We start from the raw sequence: 19,605 nt of genomic DNA, 5'->3' as shown, positions 1-19,605 counted from the left end.
TGCACCCACAGAAGGAAAACTGTCAAGAGAAGGGGCAGGATCCAGAGGGGATTCCAAGGAAAGGGGGGACCTGAAGGCAGTGATTCGGAGGTGTGCTGACTTACCCGGACCTGCACGCATGTAGGTTCTTCCTCAGACCCATGTTAGGCTCTGTGACACGCATACTGTGGAGCAGGGTTGCAGACTACAGTGTTGGTAAATAAAGTTTTATTGGAACAGAGCTGCTCATTGGTTTACTATTTTCTGGGGCTGGTTCAGTTCCCAGTAAGGGCTCTTTTCCTGGCTTCCAGACAGATGCCTTCTTGCTGTGTCCTCACAAGGGGAATGGAATAAGGAAGAGGTCTCTCTTCCTCTGCTTAGAAGGCCACAGTCTTATGGATTAGGGCCCCACCCCTATGACCTCACTGAACTTTTTTTTTTTTTTTTTGGCTGTGTTGGGTCTTTGTTGCTGTGCGCAGGCTCTCTCTCGTTGCAGAGAGCAGGGGCTACTCTTCCTTGCAGTGCGTGAGCTTCTCATTGTGGTGGCTTCTCTCGTTGCGGAGCATGGGGTCTAGGGACACGGGCTTCAGTAGTTGCAGCTCGCAGGCTCTAGAGAGCAGGCTCAGCAGTTGTGGCGCACAGGCTTAGTTACTCCATGGCATGTGGGATCTTCCCAGGCCTGGGATCGAGCCCGTGTCCCCTGCATTGGCAGGCAGATTCTTAACCACTGAGCCACCAGGGAAGCCCCTCATTGGACTTTAATTGCATCCTCACAGGCCCTATTCCACATAGACATTGGGGGTTCCACATGTGAATTTGGGGGGACACAATTCAGTCCATAGCAGTTCCATATTGTTTCTTAGAAAAAACATAATGTGTTGATATTCATAATTTTATTTTACTTCCTTGTTTGGTTTACTGGAGTTTTTTACCCACAGTAAGTTGGGAACATAAGGAAATTTGGTGGTTTGGGGGGAAGTCCCTCTGTTTTAGATCCCACCACCTCTTCTGAGTGTCTCCAATTGACAGTGTCCCTGAGCTGAGCTCCTGGTCTCCAAAGCCTCCCGCCTGCCAGTCGAGGGCCCTGGGGGAGCTGAGGGGCACCCCTGGGACCAGAAATGAGCTTGTTGTAATTGACAGTAACGAGTGTCTAATGACCATAATCAGGCGTGGACAGTGTGCTGGGAGACAGACGCGCGGTGCTGAGGGAGAGGCAGGGCCGCATGCAAGGGGCCGCTCGCTGACAGAAGGCAAAGGTGCTCGGCACGGCCGAGTCCACAACTGGGACCGGTCCTGGTGACTAAGGCAGCGGGTAACTTTTTTTAAGTTTTGCTTCTCCTCATACACATACGTTCGCAAAAATATACAGCTTTAAAGAAACAAAGCTTGTAACTCATGAATGCTGGTCATAACATACGCACTGTTAACACCACAGGACCCGGGGTATGACAGGCATATTGTCTCCTTATTCATGGGCATTTGGGCGGTTTTTGATTTTTCACAGTTACGGGGTGGTTGTGTGTGTCCTGTAGATACAGCATCTACAGGGGTCAGTGTTCCTGTAGGGTAAATTCTCAGAACAGAGTTCTGATCAAGATCAAAGGATATGTGCTTTTTCTGTGTTAATCGGCATTTCAAACCTCCCCTCCATAAAAGGCCACACCAACACATACCCCGTAAAGAGGTATGAGAAAATGGTGTTCTCTTTGTAATTTCAGAGCTTTCATTTGAGGACAGTAAGTCCCGTGTTTTTTGGGTGTATTTTGAAAAATCTCCAGCACCTGGTTGGGCACCTAGCTTGTGATAGACTCTCAGATGCTTACTGTTGGATAAATAAAAGAACGAAAGGGGAGTTCCCTAGTGGTCTAGTGGTTAGGATTCTGTGCTTTCACTGCTGTGACCCGGGTTCAATCCCTGGTCGGGGAACTGAGATCCCACAAGCCACGTGGCACGGCCAAGAAAAAAGAATGAAAGACTGCCACGCACCCCTGAGCAGCCCAGAGTCACACACGCATGAACACACACAGGTGTGCACATGCCCCCACCACCGCATGTTCAGCCTGGACAACTCCTGCCCCTAATTGTAGTGACGGAAGCTGTGATGGAAGCTGTGGAGGTGGCCTCTCCAGCCCGGGAGTCAGGGTGTGCTGGGGGCCCTCTAGGGCGGGATGGGGTGCTGTGTGTCCCTCTCGGGTCACTCCTGAGCCCCAGCCGCAACCACGGGTGCTCAGGGACGAGCTGCTGAGTAAGCCTGAGACGGTCGCAGAGCATCTGCTGTGCCGCAAAGGGCCATGAAGGGCCCAGCAGAGGGAAAGTTCACGAAGGTGGGTTTGGAAGGCTGTCACGAAAGGCCCTGAGTATGAGGTGTCAGAGTCTAGGCTTTAATTTAGGTGGATGCAGGCCCTGGTTGGAGTCTCTGAACAAAAGCCTGGCATGATGAGCACAGTGTTTGAAGGTAGTCGGCTTGCCGGTGTGCACAGTGAATCAGAGGGGAGGGGTTTCCTCACAGGTCATGGCGGGCAGGAGAGGGGTCAGCGCAGCAGGGTTCCAGCAGTGGCGTTAAGGGAGGGGATGGATGGTGGGTTGATCATGGAGTTTGAATCAATAGGATTTGCAAACAGAGGGCCTGAGGGAGGAGGACATACATTATCTGCTCTGGGTTAGGAATGGTTAGGAGGGTGTGGGCCTTTACAGGGATCAGGCAGCACAGGTCAACTCTGTCCAGGAGTGCCCAGCGTTTACATCTGGTGCTTCTTGAAGACCAAGTAAGGTTGTTAGACAATTGCGTCTCCGAACTGGAAGGCCAGCAACTGATAAAAGGGGCACTTTTCCTTTAGTTCTTTCAGAAAAAGCCACATTATAACCCAGTGGGACTGAGTTAAGTGGCAAGGGTTCCTTTGGGTGAGTTGAGGGTCCCCAAACGTAAGGAGGTAAAGGTCCCTGCACGTGAAGAAAATTCCTGCAAGTATATCTCTTGAGCGCCTTCAATTTTCACTGGTGAGTTTTTGACAGAAAAGGTTAACCTGTTACATAGGGAACAAGAAAGGGGCACATGATTAATAAGTAAATATCCATATGATAGGATGAAACTCAATTTTTTTTTTTTTTTTTTTTTGGCTGCACCCCGTAGCTTGCAGGATCTTAGTTCCCCGACCAGGGATTGAACCCAGGCCACAGCAGTGAAAGCGCTGAGCCCTAACCACTGGACCGCCAGGGAATTCCCTAAACTCAATTTTTATTTGAGCACTTGAGTCAGTTAGTAGCTGATACTACTGAGAGCCTGTTTCCAAGAAAACACTTTCAACTTTGTTTCTCCAGAAAGTCAGAGCTAGATGGATATCCTATATCATTACCTCCTTCTCCATTCACTGCCTCCCATCAGGAACCACCCCCCAGTCTTTTTTCCTCTGTAGCCACAGATGTTTCTTCTGTCACTGAAAAAGCAAAGAAGACACAGGTCCTGCAAGACCACCCTCCTCAGACCCGAGCTCGCTCTGTAACCCCTGCAGCACCCTCTTCCCTGCACTGCCTATCTCCCATGCTCCTCCGGAACTTGCTAGTCAGACTGTACCCCACCTTACCCTGCTTTTGCAGAGGTTAACAGCATTCCCCTAATGACCAAGCCCATGTTTTCACCCCTCTGTGACTACTTCTGGTTTTTCCTCCACCTACCCGATAACTCTTTCTGTCTCCTCCTTTGCCTGTTCTTGAAATGCTGGTTTTCTAGTATTCAGGGGCATGACCTTCTCAAAGGTGTAGCTGCAGGTACAGGTGGATATGTACAGATTTCCCACACACCACATGCCGATGACTCATGAATATCTCTTTCCCACCCAAACTGGTCAGCTCAGCCCCAGCTCCCAGGAAGCAGCTGCCTCGCAGCCACCTGGACGTTCATGCTTAGCTGGGTCAGGGACCAGGCTGATGCCATTTTTTCATGTGCCTGCCTGCTGCTTTGTGTGCTGTGCTTGGGAAAAAAGTGGCATCTTCCAGGGCAGATGTGGGAGTGGTCACAGCCTCTTCCTTTCTCCCACGCCTACATCTGGTGGTCACAGACTCTGGGGCCTCGCCCTCTGGCCGCCCTGTAGCTGACCTGCGTCCCCTCGGACAGCAGTAGCTCCCTGCTACTGCCTCCCCTGCCTGTCCACTGCCCGTCCAGTCCTGTCCTCGAGCACATCACCCTCTCAGTCCAGCTGCGGTGGCTTCTCCATGTTTTAAAGCCAATCATCTTGTCTCTCTGCTTAAAGTCTCTCCGTGGGGGACTTCCCTGGTGGCACAGTGGTTAAGAATCCGCCTGCCAATGCAGGGGACACGGGTTCAAGCCCTGGCCCGGGAAGATCCCACAGGCCGCGGAGCAACTAAGCCCGTGCGCCACAACTACTGAGCCTGCGCTCTAGAGCCTGCGAGCCACAACTACTGAAGCCACACGCCTAGAGCCCGTGCTCCGCAACAAGAGAAGCCACCGCAATGAGAAGACCGCGCACCGCAACGAAGAGTAGCCCCCACTGGCCGCAACTAGAGAAAGCCGGCGCTCAGCAACGAAGACCCAACGCAGCCATAAATAAATAAATAAATGTATTTTAAAAAAAGATCTCTCGGGTTAGTTCATCTTCTCTGGCACCTCTGGATCAGTCTTTTCCTCTCTGACTTTATAGCAACAACCCTCCCCACAACACACACACAGGAAACAAACAGACATAATAGATGTGTTACCAAACCAAAGTTCAGTCGCCTGAAAAGCAAAGTCACTCTCCTGACACCGGGTGGTGGTGAAGGAAACTACAGTGTTTGTTTCAGGGCACCAAGCAAGGGAGTGGGAGACCAGCCTCAGGTCTACTCCACCTTGGTCTTTGAGTGAGGGTTTTTTGTTTTTTGTTTTTTAAAGGGGAAGAACAGAGAGGCTAGAATTAATCATCATCTTGTGACATTTCATAATCGTAGTTTCGGGAATCAGAATGTCTCTGGTTTATGTTTCACTGACCAGGTGGGTCCATGGCTTAGGGGTCTGTTAGCTCATCTTGCCTTGGAGACATAACCTGAGTTTGTACATTAATGACGATATCTATAATAGCAATTTTAGCACGTTAACGATGTTATCAACGACAGCAATTTTAGTCATCTGACTGATTGATTAGTGTTCAGTTAGCACAGGACTGAGGTCAAAGGGGACAAGAAAGGGAATAAAGTTTTAGATAGAAGAACTAGTCAAACTCAGTAAGGGAACTTGGTTTTGGGGGGCTCAGTTTCAGACACACAGCAGCACGGCCTTGCCTGAAGCCAGGCGGCCACTAGCCTTCGTATCCCTGCCTGTGCTATTGTGTGTGTCTGGAACGCGCCTCCTCTCCCATCTGAAGACAAGGTGCAGGGCTTCAGGCTTTCCAGCACCCAGTGCCACCCCGCCCCTGCCCTGCGGGCCCCCACACACACCCAACTGTGGGCTGTGGTCGGTGCGCCCCCTGCATTCCCGCCACCCGGACTGGGCTCCTAAGTACGGCACCTGGACCAGCGTCCCAGGGGGTTACTCAACGTCTGTTATCAGATGAAGTCTTTCTTTCCCCTCAAGGGTTCCATGAAAAGTGTTCAGACACGAAGCCAGTGCTAACACTCTGTTGTGGTTGTTTTTATTCCGACAACAGACACTGATTCAGTGTCTCCTCTCTTACCCAGGGTTGAACATTCGTGGCATTCCGGAAGAGGGTCCCCCCGACCCTCAGCTCCAGAAGCTGGATAACATGCTGCTGGCCGAGGGCATGTGCAGGCTGGAGAAGCAACGAAGAGGAGCACAGGCGGCGGCCGGCACAGCAACACCAGGTGGCTGTCCAAATGACAGTGACCTTGAGCACTCTGACTACAGGGCCAAGCTGTCCCAGATCCGACAGATTTACCACTCTGAGCTGGAGAAATATGAACAGGTGATCTTTCTGCATGGAAGAGTTTCTGTCGTGTGCATGCGCATTTGTCAAAGCAAAACGTGGAGCGCTAACTGCCTGCCTTTGGTGGCCCAGAGCAGGGAGTCCACACACTTGGTCTCACAGCGAAAGTGGCCGATTTTACCGGAAGCCTTTTGCCTTCACTTCTCAGTAGCCAGCCTGTGTGGGAGCCTCGGGGGGCAGGTGGCTGGTTCCACATGGAGCCCCGGGACAGCCTGCCGGGTCGTCACCGGCTGGCATTTGTCTCCCCATCCCAGGCCTGCCGTGAGTTCACCACGCATGTCACCAACCTTCTCCTGGAGCAGGGCAGGATAAGGCCTGTCTTGCCCAAGGAGATGGAGCACGTGGTGGGCATCCTCCACGGCAAGTTCAACAGCGTCCAGACACAGCTGAAGCAGCGCACCTGCGAGGCCGTGACGACCCTGTGCTCGAGGTTCCTCGATGCCAGGTCAGGCCCTACCTACCCCCGGCCTGTGACCCCAGGGTCAGCTCTTAGGAAGAGGAACCAAGTCAGTGCTGGCTTGGGTCTAAGTTCTGGGGGCCTCCAAGCCTGTGCAGGGGCTGTGGCCACAGCTGCAGGTGTAGCCCTCACACAGCCTCTTGGAAGGCGACTGAAGTGCTGACTGCTGCTGGCACAACCTCTAGGGAATCAGAGATGAGGATGAGGCCCCATGTACGATCCCCGGCTGAGGCTGTCTGTCTTCACAGGCGTAAGCGGCAGAATTTCAGCAACAAGCCACGGAAGTGCTGAATGAATATTTTTATTCCCATTTGAGCAACCCTTACCCCAGTGAAGAAACCAAAGAAGAGCTGGCCAGGAAGGGTGGCATCACGGTCTCCCAGGTGACAGTCCTTTCCTGCCACACCTCCCTAAACCCAGAAAGGGGGGAAAGTTCAGCCCAGTGAGGAGGACGCCCAGGGAAGTTAGTGAAATGTGTGGGGCAGGTGCCAGGTATGCAAGCTCCCAGTCGGCCTGACTGGGCTCAGGTCCTGGTTCTGGGCTATGAACGTGGGCCTCAGGTGGGAAGCCACGCCCACCAGGTGTGGGGACTCGCTGAGGTGACTGGTATGGAGTGTGCAGTCCTGGAGGCGACACCACAAAGTGTATCATGAGGTACTCAGTGGATTGTAGTCATTAGGATTTAATATTCTGACAGAGGGATGTGCTGTGTTGCATAAGAGGGGTGGGGTATGAGCTTAGGAGAAGAAAAAGAACTTGGAGGAAAATTAGGACTTAAAGTGGTAGACCAGCTCTTGTGCTTAAGTACCAATTCAGTTATCCTGGGATAAATTCAGGCATGTGCATTGCCTTCTTGTTTCTCAAACAGTCCAGTGTGTGTGTCTGGGGGTACAAGACAGACGACATCTGGCTCCAGAGGGGGAATGGTGGTGCAGATCAGAGAAGGGACCTGGACAACCTTGGGCAACCCTGGTAGTCGGGACCACCACTGTCCTCCCTGGAATTGGGTTAAGGGGGCGGGGCTAAGACGAGAACCCAAGAAATATTTCCGAAGGCTTTAAAGTGAGAACGGTAAGTGCAGGCAGCCCACAAGCAAGAGGCAGGACCAGGCCACGCCCGAGGGGCAGCGTGGGGGTCAGGGCACGGCACCCCGCCCCCGGCTGCAGGGAGGGCTGCTCCCACTGTGCAGCTGGAGGGGCTGAGTTTCCAGCCCAGTCAGCCTGTGCCCTCCGTCACCACCCTCTGCTCTGCGCCCTGCCCAGTCCAGCAGCGACCTGGGGACAAGGGCACTCAGGAACCCCGCAGGGTCACACAGGCAGCAAAGCCTCACAGGTGTCCCGGTCACATGAGACCTCACTCGCCCTGGAACTGTTGCGGTGTCCTCAGCACCTTGGCTGGAGCTGAAGTGAGGGCTGCACCTCTGGGGCTTCGAGGCCCAAAAGAAGTGGGAGGCATGGCAGCTTGTTTGTCACCATGAGCAGTTGTCTGAAAACGGCCAGATTCACTTCAAGCCCTGTCACCCCCAGAGAGCACATGGGTCTTGGGTCTCAACTTTATCTCAGGAGAGGGTTCGTTGCAAACAAAAGTTTGAAAAGCACCGGCCACATTCCAGTGACTCCTGCTATGTGGCTGGGCCCTGAGACCCCGCCCACCAGCAGCAGAATTCTGTGCTGGGAGCCCCTCCCCAGTCTGGCAAGTCCTCCAGCTGGAAATGGCTGACTGCTGAGGGAGGGCTCCGAATTTGGGATACAGATGTCGGGATATAGATGGCTGTGAGGTTCGCCTAAGGAGGAAGTAGCAGGGGAGGGAGAGCACCATTAGGGCAAAGCGTGTTGCAGATGAGGCAACAGACGTTTTCAGGACAGGATCAGCTGCAACTCCAGGGTGAGGAGGCCTGAGGGGGAAAGGGCGGGAGAGCTGAGCCCATGGACAGGGCGATGGGCAGAAACCCAGGCGGCTGCAGCTGTATGAGCCAAAGGGGCCAGAGTGACTGGGCAGGGAGTGGCCAGTGGCTCCGAGCTACAGCTGGCGGAGAGGGCATCCCACTCCTGTACGAGGTGCCGGGACACACCCCGTGGAGAGGGTGGACCCTGGCCCGGACCAGCTCCCCGGCAGCCGCCCTCCCTCACCCACACGGGAAGTTTGCTCTTTGTCCCTCTAAAATGCCAGTTGAATTCAACATGGAAAACTGCTCACTGCCATTCTTCTGCAAACTTAGTCCCACACAGACGTGTCGGCACGTTCCTTGCAGGTAAGTGGGAACCCAGCACTTACCTGGTTTGGTTGAGGACAGGTCGCCCTCACAGCGAGGGCGGGAGAGTCGAGGGGCAGGGAGCACACGTGGGGCTTTGTCTTTTCATGGTTGACATTGAGAGGATTATGGAGGGACATTAAAGAAACAGGTTTTTAGAGGAGAAAAGTCCTCCATCCACAGTCCTGCCACGTAACTCAACTGTTTATTTCTGTTCATTAAAATACATACCTTTGGGCTTCCCTGGTGGCGCAGTGGTTGAGAGTCCGCCTGCCGATGCAGGGGACGCGGGTTCGTGCCCCAGTCTGGGAAGATCCCACATGCCACGGAGCAGCTGGGCCCGTGAGCCATGGCCGCTGAGCCTGCGCGTCCGGAGCCTGTGCTCCACAACGGGAGAGGCCACAACAGTGAGAGGCCCGCGTACCGCAAAAAACAAACAAACAAACAAACAAAAAACATACCTTTCACTGCAGGGCTGGGTGCCTTACTTTGGGATATGTCTCCATGCTCTTAGGAAGGCACTGCTCAGGGTCTCACCCAGACAATTCTGCCCCCAGGGGACATTTTCATTATCACAACTCTCGGGGGGAGGGGAGGACACTACTGGCATCTGGTGGGTGGAAGCCAGGGATGCTGCTCAGTGCCCTCAGTGCCCAGGACGCCCCCCAGAAAGTGACCCACAGGGAGAAGCCCTGCCCTGGAGGTCTCGGTGCAGGTTTGGAGTCAGAGCTGGGCTCAGACCTCTAGGCCCTGGGCCAGCCCCTTGCTTACAGGATGCATGTGACTGCAGCTCCCTCCTAACTGGCTTTGGGGACTAAAAACAGGCCCTCAGCTCAGTGCTCAGTTCCTTCCCCTGCCCTTTCAGGTGGTCCTTATCCTTTGATAAGTTTTGGATTCGACTGTGTTCTTTGCTTAAATTGCATTCCCAGAAATGTGGTTACTGATGCGTCTCCCGCATCAGTATTCAGTCTGTTGCCTGCCACCGCAGTGAGCAGACACTCGTCTCTCTGAGTGTGTCACACACATGCCTGTTTTCCTTCCAGCTCCCCCCTCTCCTATAAGCCACGCCAGGTCCAGGGTGTCACCAACACACTGCAGACGTTTCCCTGGGCCCACAGTTCATTAGCGCCACCTTCTCAGTCCCGGCCTCTCACCCAGCCCCAGGGCCACGCGGTGTCACTCAGTGATGTTCCCCCCGGCGGTCTGTCCACATCGCGTCTCATTGCTAGGTCAGTTTTTTCCAGTGACTTCCATCTCTGCCTGTCCACAGGTCTTCAACTGGTTCGGCAACAAAAGAATCCGGTATAAAAAGAACATGGGGAGGTGTCAAGAAGAGGCTACCATTTACACAGGTAAGATGGCAGAGGACACCACCGATGTCAGGGGCCCGGGCAGCCAGGCCAGCTGCCCTTTGAGGCCCAGCTGCAGTCAGTAAGGCTGCCCAGCCCAGGGTCAGTCGCTCCCATGTGGCCGGGCCCACTGAGCTGCATCTGGGGAAGCAGACAGGTCCCTGCGTATGCCTCTTTTCTCTGTTTACACTGTGAGGTTTCTGTTCCCATTAGTGATTATCCCGGTGAAGTCAACACATCCCGCAGGCTGGGCAGGTGCTGTGGGGACAGAAAGTTCCTACCAAAAGTCTGGTTTCCCCACCCACGCAGGGCTGCGGGAGGGGCAGGGAGCCATAGCAGTCACCTCCGCAGCCTCTTCCTGGCCGGGGGACTGGTAGGTCCCACCTGAGGAGTCACTGTGATTCCCAGGGTGGGAACACTGGTCCTGACCCCTCCCACCCCTCCAGGTTCCTCTGGTCCCTTTCCGATGACCAGCACCAGCGACACACTTATCACCCTGCAGACGCTGGCCTCCCTCCGGCCCGCCCCTGGGGAAGGCAGCCTTCTGGGCCACATGAGTCTCCAACACAATCCCAAGGACACCTGTGGGCTCCCGGACTCAGTGATGGGGCTGACGTGGAGCCCAGGTGGGTGGCGGGTCCTCGGAACCGGCCATCTCGACCATGTCTCAGTCCATCATGGGGACGAATGCAGGCTGGCAGAGCTGCCTCAGGGAGCCCAGCTCTGTGGCGCCCCACTCGGCAAAGACCTTCGCGCCTCACAGGACTCGATGGCTGCTGAGGGCTTTGCCTACTGGGAAGGAGGCCCCCCTCCCCAATGGTGTCTGTACCCATCAGGAGAAGGCAAGGGTGGGCAGACAAGGCCCTGACGGTCTGAAGGTACAGCCCCACTGGGCTCAGACCCTTCAACACGTTCATGCTGTGGCCTCACCATCCTGGCTGCCTCCTCGGCCGGTGCGAGATGGGCCAGAGTGAAGATCTGGGAAGAAAATGAGCCATGGATCTCAGCTGTCTCGGGATGTGCCCTCAGGAACTTTCTCAGGGTTTGGGGCAATGTGCCAGGCCAGCCAGGATCAGAGGGCATCATCCCTCTCGCAGTCCCTGGGGCCTCTCAGCCACCCACTGACAGCCACAGGGGCCCAACCCCCCGCGCAGGGTTGTCCCGAAGAGGCTGTGCAGGTGCAGGTGTGATAAGGCCGTGCGGCAGTGGGCAGGGCCTTACACAGCCCACCTGTTTCCTTCGGAGTTGACCCCCGACCCGTTTACCCCCAGCCCCTCTTAAAGGTTCAGGGAATGGATGCCTCCCGGTGCCGGGCAGTGCGCATCCCATCACTGTGGCAACCCCACAGCCCATAATGAGCACCTGAGCAAAGTGCTCTGGCACCACCAGGTGGCCAGACCTGTCCGCTCTGCCCTTGCCCAAGGCTCAGCACCTCGAGCAGAGTAGGGGTGAGTGTGTGAGAGTGAATCGGGGTGAGGGTTCCGTGGACTGTGACGTGGGGTCCTGTCAACCCCACATAGTAAGCAGGAAGGTTGGGTTTGTGGTGTGGACACCCACCTGTGCCGCGGGCCCCTGCCCTGGGCAGGCACAGATGCTCTTCCAGAGAGCAGGTCTCAGGGGCTGAGGTCACCCCAGCTGGGAGCCATCTCCTCGGCCCTGAGCTGTCCTTTGGCTCCCAGTCCTACACTGGGCCCCAGCCTGTCACCTCCCAGGCCTGCGAGTGGACCCCTCCCCTCACCACTCATGTTCTCCTTCTGGGATCATAGGCCTATGGGTGTCCATCCAGGGGCAGAGTGTGTCCCCCTGAGGCCAGTATCCTTGTCCCAGTTGCTTTCAGACTGAGGGTGGGCGGAGCAACGCTGGCCTCTCAGTGTCCCTGTGTCACATGATGAGGCAGCCCTTGAAGGCATTCTCTTGATTTGTTTGCCCAGCACTGTCCTCTGTGGCAGCTCCTTGGGACACATGGGAGGTAATAGCTGAGGCGGGGGAGGGGGAACAGGATTGGGGGGGTGAGGAGCAGGGTCTTGGGCCTTGTGGGGTCCGAAGAGGTAGAGGGTGCAGGCAGGAGGGTTCAGCCTGTTAAGGAAAGTTCAAGAATGGGGAAGGTGAATGGGACTTCCCTGTGGCGCAGTGGTTAAGAATCCATCTGCCGAGGCAGGGGACACGGGTTTGAGCCCTGGTCTGGGAAGATCCCACATGCCGCGGAGCAACTAAGCCCATGCGCCACAACTACTGAGCCTGCGCTCTGGAGCCTGTGAGCCACAACTACTGAGCCCGCGAGCCACAGCTACTGAAGCCTGCACGCCTAGAGCCCGTGCTCCACAGCAAGAGAAGCCACCGCAGTGAGAAGCCCACATGGCGCAACAGAGTAGCCCCCGCTCGCCACAACCAGAGAAAGCCTGCGCACAGCATCGAAGACCCAACGCAGCCAAATAAATAAAATAAATATATAATTAAAATAAAATAAAATAAAAAAGAATGAGGAAGGTGAAGGGGAGCTTGTGAGTTGCAGGCCCCACTCTCGTGGGCTGCAAACCACCACCAACAGTAGTGGTTTCCATTGTGGGGGGCTCCTGTGGACAAACATCCCAGGGTCACATGTGCCCGATATATCCCCGCCCTGCGGACAGAGCCCACACGCCCGCAGCCATGGGCGCTGCCCTCCTGACTCCCAGCCAGGCCCGCGTCCTGCTGTGTTCCTGAGCCTCTTCCACGTCTTACCACGATGTTTGGGGGACCACCGTCAGCTCCGGGCCTGCCTGGGTCTCCCTCACCCTCAGAGTGTGTGCCGCGGTGCCCCGCCAGTCCTTTGCCAGAGCCCGGCCAGGGGAGGCCAGTTCCTGCCAAGGAGGCGCACTCATGTGCAAGGCCAGCTGTGACCCAGGACTGACCCCCTCTCCCTGCCCCATCTCCTGGCTCCTCTCACGGTTCTCGGCATGTTCTGGGCCGCCTCGGGGATGCGAGGGCCGGAGGGGTCATCTGTCCCACGGCCCCCCTCTGACTCTCTGTCTCTGTCTTTTCAGGCCAGGGGCGGCTGGCAGGTGAGGCGAATGTCGACCGCTTCACCTATTGGAGACCCCGGCAGTGTCACCTCAGACGCATCTAATTAAGTGTTGGGATGAGCAGAAAAGAGGATGGTGTGACCTGCCTTGGTTCCCTGGAATTCGCGTTACCTCAGAAAATCCAGAACTGACGACAGACAGCGCTCCCTGAGCTGACGGCAGGCGGAACCGGTACCATCTTTTGCTTGTCAGCTGGGGTTTGAAATGGGCTGAGACACTGCTCGTTCTGCCAACTCCGTTTGGTGTTTTTTTATAGTAATTTTATGGTTAAGGCTGAATTGTTTCTTCCAGGACTTGGCACAAATTCTCCCATTACAATTTTGGACTGATTTTAATTTCGATGTCGTTCGCTCCCAGATTTGTTCCTGCCGACGGCTGACTGCAGCTGCGCAGTTGGGCGGGTTGTGACTCTGTTTGCTCGTTTGTCCATCCGTGCGCCAACTCGCCCAGACACAGCCTTCCGCACTGTCTTCTGCTGTGTCATTTCATGCGGTTTTGATTTAAGTCTGTTGTGAGCTCAGAATTTTACTGGGAATTGGTTTGGCACCTTTTTCCATTAATACAAGTTCTACCATTTTCAGCTGAAATGTCGTTAAAGACGATAAACTTCCCAAGCACTGTCCTGCATCCGTGCTCTGGAAATCCTGCCGGCCCAAGGCTCGGCGCTGCAAGTCCCCCGGCTCCTGGATGTCCCTCTCTGTCTCCTCTCCCAGTTCCTCCTCTGCTTCAGCCTTCGGGTGGGACCTTCCCTCTGTCTCCTCCTCTCTTCTCCTCACCGGGAATGAAGATGCTAGAGCTGGGCTGTTGGGAGAATTAAACGAACCTGGGCTCAGGACAGCTCGGGGCCCTGAGCAGGTGCACTGTATCTGCCCGTCAGTCAGGGTCACCGCGGCCCTAACCCTGCACTGTCAGCTGCCACCATGACCAGCATCTGAGCTTCTGTCCAGGGTGTTTCATCTCTGGACACAGAGTGTTCTGACTCCCGTGCACCTCCACACCAGCTCCGCCCAGATCCTGGCCAGCTGGATGCATCACCGTTCTCCCGGTTCTTGGGCCCCCATGCCCGAGAGATCCCTCTGTCCTGTCTCCAACCCCCGCGGGTGCCATCACCGTGGTGCCGACACTCCAGTGAGGGTTGCAGACAGGAAACGAGGTGTGGGAGTGAGGGTCCGCTGGGTCACAGCCATGCAGCACAGCGGGGTCCTGGCCCACACCCCGAAAGACTGAGCACGGTGGTCTCCTGGGATCAGAGGACCTCTGCCCCCCACCCCTCTGGCTTCCATCCCCCCGCACATCTGCCCATCCCAACCCATCACACCCACGGGCCTCTGGGCAGCAGCCGGCTGCTCTCACCTGGCCTGTCACCACACTGCCCTCCACGTCTCCATTTCTGTTGCTTTCAAGAGCCAAGAAATGGATATCTAAGGCGGGGGATACAACCTCAGCCAACCGTGTCCGGGTCCTGGCCCCTTCTCCACTGGCACCCACTGCATGCTAGTCCTCAAGGTGACCTGCCAAGACGGTCCGCGGCAGTCTGGGTGTGTCCCTGCAGACGAGTCCCCACTTGGCTGGCACACCATGCTTCTCTCTACACGATGCATCTTGCACTGGCCCCTGCCTCTGTGTCTGGGAGGATCTTCCTCCAGTGAATGAACTGCCACGGCCAGAGCCCCTCAACCCCAGTGCTGGATATTTTAGGTAGTTCCCATCTAAGCAGCCCTGTGCCCGCAACACCCCTCAGCTCGAGTCTCTTTGGTGCTGCTCTGCGAGCCCGCCCGCAGCCTGGCTCTCTGCATAGTTGGCGCTTCTTTTCTTCCCCTCACTGCCTTGCAAACCTTCAGGGCGGGCAGGGGACAGCCATCACGACCTCCCCCTGCATCTGTGACCTTTCCACTGAGCCCTCCCAGCTGCTCTTCACCCTATCCCTGCCAGCAGGAGCTGTTAGGATGCTGGGCAACCCCAAACCCGCAGCCTGGCGGGGTGGGTCTCGGTCAGTCGAGGCTGTTGTACAGCCCACCCAAAAGGCGACCCCGTCCCCATGAGAAGTCACTCCCCATTTCCCCTCCCCCAGCCCCTGGCAACCATTCACCTGCTTTCTGTCTCTGTGGATTTACCTGTTCCGGACATTTCATATACATAGAATCATACATGTGGCCTTTTGTGTCTGGCTTCTTTCACTCGGCATGTTTTCAAGGTTCACCATTTTATATATAGCATGTGTCAGTGCTTCATTCCTTTTTACGGCCAACATCCCATTGGGGACTGTGCCTTAAGACAAGGCCTTAGGGAGGTGATTGAGAGCATGCAGAGGTGCAGGGTGGGCGCTGCCCGAGGTACCCACACCCGTGGGAGGGCGAGAGGTGCCGGCCCTTGGAAGGGGCCAGGCCTGGTGTGAGCAGGGGGCACCCCAGGGGGACTCGCATCTTCACGATCCGCTGCCGCATCGAGAACAGACTGCGGGAACGGGGAGTCCAAGGGTCCTGCGACCTCCCAGGTGGTGGTCAAGTGCAGGCAGGGGTGGTTAGGGTCGGGGGACGTGGGTGAAGGTAGACCTGCAGGACCTGCTGCTGAGTAGGAATGGGGTGGTCTGAGCCACAGGAAGACTGGACGGGGACATCACAGAGGGAAGGTAGCTCAGCGCTGGACTGACAGGCTTGGGGTGTGCACGCAACTAGACATCGGAGTCTTGTTCAGGATAGAAATTTGGAAGTTGAGAGAGGCCAGAACATGGGACAAAAACCAAGACAGGATGTCATGGGAGCCAGAAGGACAGATTTCAGGGGCAGAAAGTGAAGCTCCACCAACATGGAAAAATGACTGCCAGAATGAGCAGCCTGGGTTCAGTGGAGCGATGGGGCCACCGATTAATTCAAGAGAAAATCAGCGACTCAGAATCAGAGGGCACAGTCAGCTCTCCAGGAGATTCGCGGCAAAGAGGTCGCCAGAGGCCGTGCGGAGAAACTGAGGCAGTGCCGCGGAGAGCTGCCGGGTAGGTCCTGTGGGAGCAAGAGGGTAGGGTGTGCCACGGCAGGTCGTGTGGACACCGGAGAGGAGGTGGAGAGCGCGGTCCCAAAGGAAATAGACAAAGCAGCAATTTGCGGGTCCCAGGTGGCCCTGGAGCCTCCCACTCACTTGCGCCCTCTCGTGGCTGTGGCGTGAATGCGGCTCGTGGTTGGCTTGGCCGCCAGCTTCCGGCTGAGTTTCTTGGCGGTTTTGTTTGCTTGTTTGTTTTGGTTTTCTGGCGGCACTGCGCGGCATGTGGGATCTTAGTTCCCTAACCAGGGATTGAACCTGGGCCCCCTGCAGTGGAAGCGCCTAGTCTTAACCACTGGACCGCCAGGGAAGTCCCTCTTGGAGGGTTTTAATTTGAGGAAACTCCCTAGGTCAAATTCTGCACGTAAAGTCACACTTTACCAGCATTTCATACTGCATTATTTTTTTAAAAAGCCTAAAATGTGGCCACACGACACTAATCGAGCTATAAGGACTACAAGAGCGCAGAGGAGTCACCTGGCACCCCCTGAGACCACCCTGCTGGCAGAGTGGGTGCTGATGGCACCTCCATGCAACAGGTGGGGACACTGAGGCACAGAGGCTTCGTGACCTGTGCCCCAGGCTCCCATTTAGGAGAGAGACAGGCAGAGCCAAGGCTGTGAGCCCGAAGGCAGTTCTGGGGAGACAGCCCATCAGTATGGCTGCTCAAGATGGCAATTTTCTAGAATCTATTAATATTAAGAATGCACACCCCCTCTCCCTCATCAGTTTTCCTTCTAAGAATTTTTCTACAGGTACATGCAAATGAATGCAAAATGATGCATTTCCTGCCACATTTTTTGTAATTGCAAAAAAATGAAAATAAATGTCTGTCCTTTGGGCACTGTTTAAATCACGCTGTTCAGCCCTGCAGTGGAATAGCATACAACCGTTCAAAAGACTGAAGTAGCTTTTCTCCACAATGCATTAATGTAAAAAGTAGGAAGGATAACCATTTGTGTCCATTTTGAAATTGGGGGGTAGGGGTATCCAAGTATCTCTGGAAGGAGACACAGGTCACAGCTGTGGCCACTGGGGAAGGAACCAAGGATCCGGTAGTTGACAGGGAAGCGATCTCTCATTTCTCTGTATACCCTTGGGCAGTCTGCATTTTAGAAATCCCTGAGGCTTGTGCTGGGAGAGCAGCAGGAGCCCTTGGAACACTGACCACTCCCCTCAGCCAGTCCTGCTCATTACTCATTACTCCACCCTCCCCCTCCCCCTCCACCCACCCTCCCCCCCTCACCCTCACCCTCCCTCCTCTCCCCCTCCCCCACTAATCTGTGGCTTGGAAGTTCATGATCAGGGCCCCACGGGAGGGGGATCTGGAAACCACCACACAGGGAGAAGAAAGTGGAGGTGGAGTGAGAGGTCCAGCTGCTGTGTCCCATCACCGTCCACCAGAGGCCGCTGTGGCCCTGCAGCGAGTACAGAGCTAGAGGCGGGAGACCTACCTCTCTTGGGCTGGAGACCCAGGGATATAAGACCCCCTCACCTTGTAGCTGTGGGGTCCAAGGGCTGATCCTTGTGAAGGGCCGGGCTCAGGGCAGGAAATTAGACCTCCACCATTACTATTTTTTTTTAAGAAGATGTTGTTGGTAGGAGTTTATTAATTAATTTATTTATTTTTGCTGTGTTGGGTCTTCGTTTCTGTGTGAGGGCTTTCTCTAGTTGTGGCAAGCGGGGGCCACTCTTCATCGCGGTGCGTGGGCCTCTCACTATCGCGGCCTCTCTTGTTGTGGATCATGGGCTCCAGACGCGCAGGCTCAGTAGTTGTGGCTCACGGGCCTAGTTGCTCCACGGCATGTGGGATCCTCCCAGACCAGGGCTCGAACCCATGTCCCCTGCAATAGCAAGCAGATTCTCAACCACTGCGCCACCAGGGAAGCCCCACCATTACTATTATACTCAGTGTGTTCCTTGCAATGTGTCTGACAACCCTCACCCCTGAGCCGGGCACCCTTCCTCTCATGATATTTGCATATGTGTTTGTTATTTGCATATAATATGCATGACTTGCTTTATTTGAATTAAAGATGTGTGGGATTTGCATATCCTTTGCGTACTATTTGTGTAGCTTTTCAGAGATTTGTCTTGCTTTTGTGAGCCAGTTTGGTGGGAGGCAGAGACTGGGCATCCGTGTCCTGGGCTGCCTCTGAGAGATGAGTAGGCACCTTCCCCAGGTTCCATGAAATCACATCTCCATCACCTGGTCAGGAGCCCCAGGAAGGCACACTCTACCTGCTTAGAGCTCCACGGAGCCACTGAGGCAAAAGCCACTGTAACCTGGGTAGGGTTCCAAGCAGCTGGACACAAGACCAATTCAGAGTCTCGAGTCAAGGGGGCTACTATGAGGGGTTTAGGCCAGAGATGGGTTTAAATGCAGGCTCTGGCTCATCAGGTCTGGGCCAGGCCTGGGAATCTGCATTTTCATCATCTCCCAGTTAAGGCTGGAGCTCTGGCCAGATATCTGGGAGGGGGAGAGCTGCTAATATTCTCCCTGATTCACACTTTTTATTTTTTAGTGTTTTAATGTTTTTTAAACATATTTATGGCAGTATAACTGCTTTACAATGGTGTGTTAGTTCCTGCTTTATAACAAAGTGAATCAGTTATACATATACATATATCCCCGTATCTCCTCCCTCTTGCGTCTCCCTCCCACCCTCCCTATCCCACCCCTCTAGGTGGTCACAAAGCACCGAGCCGATCTCCCTGTGCTATATGCATCTGCTTCCCACTAGCTATCTATTTTACCTTTGGTACTGCATATATGTCCATGCCACTCTCTCACTTCGTCCCAGCTTACCCTTCCCCCTCCCCATGTCCTCAAGTCCATTCTCTACATCTTCGTCTTCATTCCTGTCCCACCCTATGTTCTTCAGAACCTTTTTTTTTTTTTTAGCTGCTCCACACATCTTAACCCCAGTCCTCCCACCAGAGAAAAATCAGTTCTAATATTCATCATGCTAATTAATTAGCAAAGTGTCTAGGATTGACTGGTGATTAAAAAAAAAAAAAAAGACTGGCTTTAGGTTAGAGTTTTGCAAGTGGTGGCCCTGTACCTGGAATGTGTGATCCTGACTGGGGTGACGGCCCCTGCCTGGGTGTGGGCCCTGCACACGACAGCACTCCCTCGGGGCTGGCTGAGACAGGGTGCTGCTGGGGTTTCAGATCCTTAGGTTCCTTATTTTGGAATAGCGATAAATTGGAAAGAGAATGTCGAATGAAATTGAAATGCACAACATGAGAGCTGTGAGTTTCAGTTTTATTGGGGGCCATACTGAGGACTATAGCCCTGGAGAGAGCTTCTCAGAGAACTCTGAGAAACTGCTCCAAAGAGGTGGGAAGGAGGTCAGCATATATGTGATTTTGGAAAAGGGGATATGCAATCAAGCACACATCTCAGTAGAAGGTTGCTGCTAGTCACCAAGAACAGATGTCTCGGTTAATGATTTTAGTGCTTTTCTAAGTATGGGAAGGTGCAAGAAATTTGGTTCATAAAAATTTTCTCCTGGGACTTCCCTGGTGGCGCAGTGGT

The 19,605-nt window shown here is 54.7% G+C and overlaps 1 protein-coding gene across 1 annotated transcript in view; it reads left to right on the top strand.

Annotated features, from left to right (window-relative positions):
- PBX4 (PBX homeobox 4) overlaps nucleotides 1–13,079 on the top strand; it is a gene marked incomplete at its 3' end in the record, with an annotated part of 46,757 nt that extends 33,678 nt beyond the window's left edge. The window contains 8 exon segments of the mRNA XM_081232647.1: nucleotides 5,647–5,891; nucleotides 6,167–6,357; nucleotides 6,618–6,637; nucleotides 6,640–6,752; nucleotides 9,891–10,047; nucleotides 10,416–10,595; nucleotides 10,999–11,153; nucleotides 12,993–13,079. Of these exon segments, the coding sequence (XP_081088773.1) occupies nucleotides 5,647–5,891; nucleotides 6,167–6,357; nucleotides 6,618–6,637; nucleotides 6,640–6,752; nucleotides 9,891–10,047; nucleotides 10,416–10,595; nucleotides 10,999–11,153; nucleotides 12,993–13,079 (1,148 nt within the window).
- Between the last annotated feature and the right edge of the window lie 6,526 nt (nucleotides 13,080–19,605).

Source organism: Mesoplodon bidens (assembly GCF_964165515.1).
Source record: "Mesoplodon bidens genome assembly, chromosome: 4".
Lineage (NCBI taxonomy): Eukaryota > Metazoa > Chordata > Mammalia > Artiodactyla > Ziphiidae > Mesoplodon > Mesoplodon bidens.
Note: the sequence above shows the minus strand (reverse complement) of the source record. Positions and strands in the feature narration are given on the sequence as shown.